Source organism: Cetorhinus maximus, chromosome 18, assembly GCF_964194155.1.
Source record: "Cetorhinus maximus chromosome 18, sCetMax3.hap1.1, whole genome shotgun sequence".
Classification (NCBI taxonomy): domain Eukaryota; kingdom Metazoa; phylum Chordata; class Chondrichthyes; order Lamniformes; family Cetorhinidae; genus Cetorhinus; species Cetorhinus maximus.
The window spans coordinates 82,248,521-82,257,434 of record NC_135896.1 but is presented as its reverse complement, the minus strand read 5'-3'; the positions used below and the strand labels follow the sequence as shown (position 1 = coordinate 82,257,434).

The following is an 8,914-nucleotide window of genomic DNA, read 5'->3' as shown; positions in this document are numbered from 1 at the left end:
GGAGGTGTTGAATGCATACTTTGCATCTGTCTTTACAAAGGAAGAACTTGCTACCCAGGCCGAGGTGAAAGAAGAGGTGACTGGTACACTAGAAGAACTTACAATTGAGAGGAAGGAGATGTTGGAAAGGCCATCTTTACTTAAAATAGATAGGGTGCCATGACCAGATGAGATGCATCCGAGGGTGCTCAGGGAATTGAGAGTGGAAATTGCAGTGGCACTAATGATAACCTTCCAGTCTTCGTTAGATACAAGGGACATGCCAGAAGACTGGAGAACTGCCAATGTTACACCCTTATTCAAAAAGGGGTGCAGGGATAAAGCTGGCAACTACAGGCCAGTCAGTTTGACCTCAGTGGTATGGAAACGTCTGGAAACTATAATACGGAATAAAATCAATAATCACTTAAACAAATGCAGGATAAATAAGGAAAGTCAGCATGGATTCATCAATGGAAAATCATGTTTAATTAACTTGCTGGAGTTTTTTGAGGAGGTAACAGAGAAGGTTGATAAAGGAAACACTGTTGATGGGGTATATATGGATTTTCAAAAGGCATTTGATGCAGTGCCACACAACAGACTTGTGGTCAAAATTCTAGGTCATGGAATAAAAGGGAAAGTAGGCACTTGGATAAGAAATTGGCTGAGTGAGAGGAAACAGAGTAGTGATAAATGGTTGTTTTTCAGATTGGAGGGAGGTTGGTAGTGGAGTCCCTCAGGGGTCAGTGTTGGGACCCTTGCTCTTCCTGATATAGATTAGTGACCTAGACTGTGGTGTGCAGGGCATGATTTCAAAATTTGCAGATGATACGAAGATTGGAAATGTTGTCAACTGTGATTGGGATAGTCTTGAATTTCAAAAGGACATAGACATGTTGGTGGACTGATGAAGTTCAATGCAGAGAAGTGTGAGGTGATTTGTTTTGGCAGGAAAGATATGGTGAGACAGTGTAAAACAAAGGGATAGCCTCTAAAAGAGGTGCAGGAACAGAGGGACCTCGGTGTATGTGTACATAGGTCATTGAAGATGGCAGGGCATGTTGAGGGAGCAGTTAATAAAGCATATAGTATCTTAGGCTTTATTAATAGGGGCATTGAGTATAAGAGTAAGGAGGTGATGTTGAGCTTGTATAAGACACTCATTAGGCCTCATCTGGAGTACTGCGTCCAGTTCTGGACATCATAATTGAGGAAGGATATGAAGGCATTGGAGAGAGTACAGAGAAGATTCACAAGAATGATTCCAGGGATAGAGAACTGTAGTTATGATGATAGATTGGAGAGGTTGGGACTGTTTTCCTTGGAGAAAAGAAGTCTGAGAGGAGACTTGGTGAGAGGTATTCAAAATCCTGAGGGGTATGGACAGGGTAACTAGTGAGAAGCTGTTCCCACATAAGAGAACATCAAGAACCAGAGGCACAGATTCAAAATAATTGGCAAAAGAAGTAAATGTGATGTGAGGAAAAACTTTTTCACCCAGAGTCTGGGACAAACTTCCTGAAAGGGTGGTGGAGGCAGGTTCGATCGAAGTATTCAAAAGGGAATTGGATGTCTACCTGAAAAGAGAGAATGTGCAAGGTTACGGGGATAAGGCAGGGGGTTGGGACTAGGTGGAGTGCTCTTTCAGAGAGCGATGCAGACCTGATGGGCCAAATGGCCTCCATCTGCACTGTAAAGATACTGTGATACTGTGTACCAGTCTGGGTGTATATGTGATGTGTGTCAGTCTGGGTATATATACAAGGTGTATGTGTCTGGGTGTATATCTGACCTGTATCTATGAACTGGCAGTATATATCCCTGTGAGTTATACCATGAGACTGGCGGATGGTGCTTGTTCCACTGTACCGTGTACCTTTGGCAGTCTCCACTGACTGTATAATGTGTAATGTTTTACTATTGACGGAGGGGGCGATGTCTCTGTGAGATTTCCTCCGGATCAGGGTTTGGGATCGGGTTGCAGGAGCTGTTGGGGCCGGGGCTGGTCTCTGTCCGATCGCTGGGGAGGGGAGGGGAGGGGGGTGGGAGGGGGGGGTGGGTTTAGGTAGTGTGGATGTCAAGGCCCCTGCAGACGGGCTCAGCCTGTGTGTCCCGGAGCCGGTGCGGAGGGTGGTGGTGGGGGGGAAGGCGCCTTGAAATGCCAGGGAGAGGGAAAGGGAGAGCAGTGGACTGCCCTGTCCTCAGCCGCTCCGAGTGAGCGGGGCAGCGGCCGAGGAGGCACCGGGAGTGGGGGCGATCCGGAGCCGCTCCGGGAGGGGCGGGGGGGGCAGACAGGAGGCGCTGAGCTTGAAGTCTGGGGAGACCGGGGGTGGGGGGAATGTGCCTGGGAAACCATGGCCGATATCGGAACTGCCACCATCACCACCAGGATTAAAAAGCTGCTCCGCTCTCCTTCACTGAAACTGCGGAGGAGCAAACACCACAGCGCCAGCAAGAATATCACTGACAAGGTGAGTGTCAACGCGGATAAACCCCCTGTGCTGGACACACACACAGCGCAACACACAACTGGCAGCTGTGCAATGTCAATATCCGTTCAATACAACGCACCGATTAACCAGGGCAATGCAGGGGGCAGGGGGCAAGGTGAGGCTAACCTACTGCAGGAAACTGGCAGACCCGGGAGTGTCACTCAGGGGGGGATAGGAACTGGGGGGGGGGGGGGGGGGGTGGAATTGAGACATCAGAAGGGGTTAATTAATCCTTGAAAGATTAAGTAACTGGTTTGAAGGGACAGATGAGAGAGTGATGACAGTTAACATGATGTGAGCCTTGAATATTATAAAGTGAGGGATGGTGGGCACTGCTCGCAGCGCAGACATGGTGATCGCCGGAGAGAATTTGCAATGGAAATCCATTAGGAAATGTATTTTTATTCCCTGCTCGCTGAGCCTGCATGTATCTGAGCTGAGTGTGTGTCAGGGGTGCACATTGTTTATACCTGCGGTGTTTCGGTTATGGCTTCTTCTGCTTCCTGGCTCCAGGCTGTCAGCCTGCGCTCTGAGGGAATGTTGTATTGTATCCTCACTTCATCTGGAGTGTTCACACTCACTCCCCCTCAATCTCACACTCACTCCCCCTCAATCTCACACTCACTCCCCCTCAATCTCACACTCACTCCCCCTCAATCTCACACTCACTGCCCCTCAATCTCACACTCACTCTCCCTCTGTCCGGATTGTCAGTGTTCACACTCACTCCCCCTCAATCTCACACTCACTCTCCCTCTGTCCGGATTGTCAGTGTTCACACTCACTCCCCCTCAATCTCACGCTCACTCTCCCTCTGTCCGGATTGTCAGTGTTCACACTCACTCCCTCTAACCGGATTGTCAGTATTCACACTCACTCCCCCTCTGTCCGGATTGTCAGTGTTCACACTCACTCCCCCTCTAACCGGATTGTCAGTATTCACACTCACTCTCCCTCTAACCGGATTGTCAGTATTCACACTCACTCTCCCTCTAAACGGATTGTCAGTGTTCACACTCACTCCCCCTCTATCCGGATTGTCAGTGTTCACACTCACTCCCCCTCTATCCAGATTGTCAGTGTTCACACTCACTCCCCCTCTGTCCGGATTGTCAGTGTTCACACTCACTCCCCCTCTATCCAGATTGTCAGTGTTCACACTCACTCTCCCTCTATCCGGATTGTCAGTGTTTACACTCACTCCCCCTCTATCCAGATTGTCAGTGTTCACACTCACTCTCCCGCTATCCGGATTGTCAGTGTTCACACTCACTCCCCCTCTGTCCAGATTGTCATTATTCACACTCACTCCCCCTCTGCCCGGATTGTCAGTGTTCACACTCACTCCCCCTCTATTCGGATTGTCAGTGTTCACACTCACTCCCCCTCTGTCCGGATTGTCAGTGTTCACACTCACTCCCCCTCTAACCGGATTGTCAGTGTTCACACTCACTCCCCCTCTAACCGGATTGTCAGTGTTCACACTCACTCCCCCTCTGTCCGGATTGTCAGTGTTCACACTCACTCCCCCTCTAACCGGATTGTCAGTGTTCACACTCACTCTCCCTCTGTCCGGATTGTCAGTGTGCACACTCACTCCCACTCTGTCCGGATTGTCATTATTCACACCCACTCTCCATCTGTCCGCATTGTCATTATTCACACTCACTCTCCCTCTATCCGGATTGTCATTATTCACACTCACTCTCCCTCTGTCCGGATTGTCATTATTCACACTCACTCTCCCTCTGTCCGGATTGTCATTATTCACACTCACTCTCCCACTATCCGGATTGTCATTATTCACACTCATTCTCCCTCTATCCGGATTGTCATTATTCACACTCACTCTCCCTCAATCTGGATTGTCATGATTCACTCTCACTCTCCCTCTATCCATTTGTCAGTATTCACACTCACTCTCTCTCTATCTGGATTGTCATGATTCACACTCACTCTCCCTCTATCCGGATTGTCAGTATTCACACCCACTCTGCCTTTATCCGGATTGTCATGATTCACACCCAGTCTCCCTCTATTCGGATTGTCAGAATTCACACTCACTCTCACTCTATCCACTTGTCAGTTTTCACAATCACTCTCCCTCTATCCGGATTGTAATTATTCACACTCACTCTCCCTCTATCTGGATTGTCATGATTCACACTCACTCTCCCTCCATCCAGATTGTCAGTATTCACACTCACTCTCCCTCTATCCAGATTGTCAGTATTCACACTCACTCTCCCTCTATCCGGATTGTCATTATTCACACTCACTCTCCCTCTATCCAGATTGTCAGTATTCACACGCACTCTCGCTCCATCCATTTGTCATTATTCACACTCACTTTCTCTCTATCCGGGTTGTCAGTATTCACACTCACGCTCTCTCAATCCGGAAAGTCATCATTCACACTCAATCTCCCTCTATCCGGATTCTCATTATTCACACTCACTCTCCCTCTTTCCAGATTGTCATGATTCACACTCACTCTCCCTCTATCCAGTTGTCAGTATTCACACTCACTCTCTCTCTATTCATCTGTCATTACACACACTCATGCTCCCTCTGTCCGGGTTGTCATTATTCACACTCACTCTCCCCCTGTCTGGATTGTCATTATTCACACTCACTCTCCCTCTGTCCGGATTGTCAGTGTTCACATTCACTCCCCCCCTATCCGGGTTGTCATTATTCACACTCACTCCCCCTCTGTCCGGATTGTCATTATTCACACTCACTCTCCCTCTATCCGGATTGTCATTATTCACACTCACCCTCCCTCTGTCCGGATTGTCATTATTCACGCTCACTCTTCCTCTGTCCGGATTGTCAGTGTTCACACTCACTCCCCCTCTGTCCTGATTGTCATTATTCACGCTCACTCTCCCGCTGTCCGGATTGTCATGATTCACACTCATTCTCCCTCTATCCGGATTGTCAGAATTCACACTCAATATCCCTCTATCCGGATTGTCAGTATTCACACTCACTCTCCCTCTATCCGAATTGTCATTATTCACACTCACTCTCCCTCCATACGGACTGTCATGATTCCCACTCACTCCCCCTCTGTCCGGATTGTCATGATTCAAACTCACTCTCCCTCTATCCGGATTGTCATTATTCACACTCACGCTCCCTCTATCCATTTGTCAGTATTCACACTCACTCTGCCTCTATCCATTTGTCATTATTCACACTCACTCTCCCTCTATCCGGATTGTCATTATTCACAATCACTCTCCCTCTCTCCATTTGTTAGTATTCACACCCACTCTCCCTCTATCCGGATTGTCATTATTCACACTCACTCTCCCTCTATCCGGGTTGTCATTATTCACACTCACTCTTCCTCTATCCAGGTTGTCAGTATTCACACTCCCTCTCCCTCTATCCAGATTGTCATTATTCACACTCACTCTCCCTCCATCCATTTGTCATTATTCACACTCACTCTCTCTCACTCCGGAATGTCATTATTCACACTCACTCTCCCTCTATACGGATTCTCAATATTCACACTCACTCTCCCGCTTTCTGGGTTGTCATTATTCACACTCACTCTCCCTCTATACGGATTCTCAATATTCACACTCACTCTCCCTCTTTCTGGGTTTTCATTATTCACACTCACTCTCCCTCTATACGGATTCTCAATATTCACACTCACTCTCCCTCTTTCTGGGTTGTCATGATTCACACTCACTCTCCCTCTATCCATTTGTCATTATTCACACTCACTCTCCCTCTATACGGATTCTCAATATTCACACTCACTCTCCCTCTTTCTGGGTTGTCATTATTCACACTCACTCTCCCTCTATACGGATTCTCAATATTCACATTCACTCTCCCTGTTTCTGGGTTGTCATTATTCACACTCACTCTCCCTCTATCCATTTGTCATTATTCACACTCACTCTCCCTCTATCCATTTGTCATTATTCACACTCACTCTCCCTCTATCCAGGTTGTCAGTATTCACAGTCACTCTCTTTCTATCCGGATTGTCATTATTCACACTCACTCTCTCTCTATCCAGATTGTCAGTATTCACACTCACTCTCCCTCTATCCGGTTTGTCAGTATTCACACTCACTCTCCCTCTTTCCGGGTTGTCATTATTCACACGCGCTTTCCCTCTATCCGGATTGTCATGATTCACACTCGCTCTCCCTCTAACCGGACTGTCATGATTCCCACTCACTCTCCCTCTATCTAGATTGTCAGTCTTCACACTCACGCTCCCTATATCCATTTGTCAATATTCACACTCACTCTCCCACTATACGGATTGTAATTATTCACACTCATTCTCCCTCTATCCGGATTGTCATGATTCACACTCACTCTCCCTATATCCGGATTGTCTGATTCAAACTCACTCTGCCTCTATCCATTTGTCATTATTCACACTCACTCTTCCTCTATCCAGATTGTCATCATTCACACTCACTCTCCCTCCATCCATTTGTCATTATTCACACTCACTTTCTCTCTATCCGGGTTGTCAGTATTCACACTCACTCTCTCTCTCACTCCGGAATGTCATTATTCACACTCACTCTCGCTCTATCTGGATTGTCATTATTCACACTCACTCTCCCTCTATCCGGATTGTGAGAATTCACACTCAGTCTCCCTCTATCTGGATTGTCATTATTCACACTCACTCTCCCTCTATCCGGATTGTGAGAATTCACACTCAGTCTCCCTCTATCCATTTGTCAGTATTCACACTCACTCTGCCTCTATCCATTTGTCATTATTCACACTCACTCTCCCTCCATCGGGATTGTCATGATTCACATTCAATCTCCCTCAACCCGGATTGTCATGATTCACACTCACTCTCCCTCTATCCGGATTGTCATGATTCACACTCACTCTCCCTCTATCGGGATTGTAATTATTCACACTCACTCTCCCTCTATCCGGATTGTCAGTATTCACACTCACTCTCCCTCCATCCGGACTGTCATGATTCCCACTCACTCTCCCTCTATCCATTTGTCAGTATTCACACTCACTCTGCCTCTATCCATTTGTCATGATTCACACTCACTCTCCCTCTATCCGGATTGTCATTATTCACAATCACTCTCCCTCTCTCCATTTGTTAGTATTCACACCCACTCTCCCTCTATCCGGATTGTCATTATTCACACTCACTCTCCCTCTATCCGGGTTGTCATTATTCACACTCACTCTTCCTCTATCCAAGTTGTCAGTATTCACACTCCCTCTCCCTCTATCCAGATTGTCATTATTCACACTCACTCTCCCTCCATCCATTTGTCATTATTCACACTCACTCTCTCTCACTCCGGAATGTCATTATTCACACTCACTCTCCCTCTATACGGATTCTCAATATTCACACTCACTCTCCGTCTTTCTGGGTTGTCATTATTCACACTCACTCTCCATCTATATGGATTCTCAATATTCACACTCACTCTCCCTCTTTCTGGGTTGTCATTATTCACGCTCACTCTCCCTCTATCCATTTGTCATTATTCACACTCACTCTCCCTCTATACGGATTCTCAATATTCACACTCACTCTCCCTCTTTCTGCGTTGTCATTATTCACACTCACTCTCCCTCTATCCATTTGTCATTATTCACACTCACTCTCCCTCTATCCAGGTTGTCAGTATTCACAGTCACTTTCTTTCTATCCGGATTGTCATTATTCACACTCACTCTCTCTCTATCCAGGTTGCCAGTATTCACACTCGCTCTCGCTCAATCCGGATTGTCAGTATTCACACTCACTCTCCCTCTATCCGGATTGTCATTATTCACACTCACTCTCCCTCTATCCGGTTTGTCAGTATTCACACTCAATCTCCCTCTATCCGGATTGTCATTATTCACACTCACTCTCCCTGTATCCGGTTTGTCGTGATTCACACTCACTCTCCCTCTATCCGGACTGTCATGATTCACACTCACTCTCCCTCTATCCGGATTGTCATTATTCACACTCACGCTCCCTCTATCCATTTGTCAGTATTCACACTCACTCTCCGACTATACGGATTGTAATTATTCACACTCACTCTCCCTCTATCCGGGTTGTCAGTATTCACACTCACTCTCCCTCTATCCGGGTTGTCATTATTCACGCTCACTCTCCCTGCATCCATTTGTCATTATTCACACACGCTCTCTCACTATCCGGATTGTCAGTATTCACACTCACTTTCACTCACTCCGGAATGTCATTATTCACACTCACTCTCCCTCTATCCAGGTTGTCAGTATTCACAGTCACTCTCCCTCTATCCGGATTGTCATGATTCACACTCACTCTCCCTCTATCCGGATTGTAATTATTCACACTTACTCTCCCTCTATCCGGATTGTCATGATTCACACTCACTCTCGCTCTATCTGGATTGTCATGATTCACACTCACTCTCCCT

The 8,914-nt window shown here is 46.9% G+C and overlaps 1 protein-coding gene across 2 annotated transcripts in view; it reads left to right on the top strand.

Annotated features, from left to right (window-relative positions):
* The first annotated feature begins 2,320 nt into the window (after window positions 1–2,320).
* Window positions 2,321–8,914, top strand: part of mapkbp1 (mitogen-activated protein kinase binding protein 1) — a 264,467-nt gene continuing 257,873 nt past the window's right edge. For both annotated transcript variants that reach the window (XM_078563074.1, XM_078563073.1), the window contains exon 1: window positions 2,321–2,453. In XM_078563074.1, the coding sequence (XP_078419200.1) occupies window positions 2,337–2,453 (117 nt within the window). In that variant the 5' untranslated portion in view covers window positions 2,321–2,336. The remainder of the gene's footprint in view (window positions 2,454–8,914) is intronic.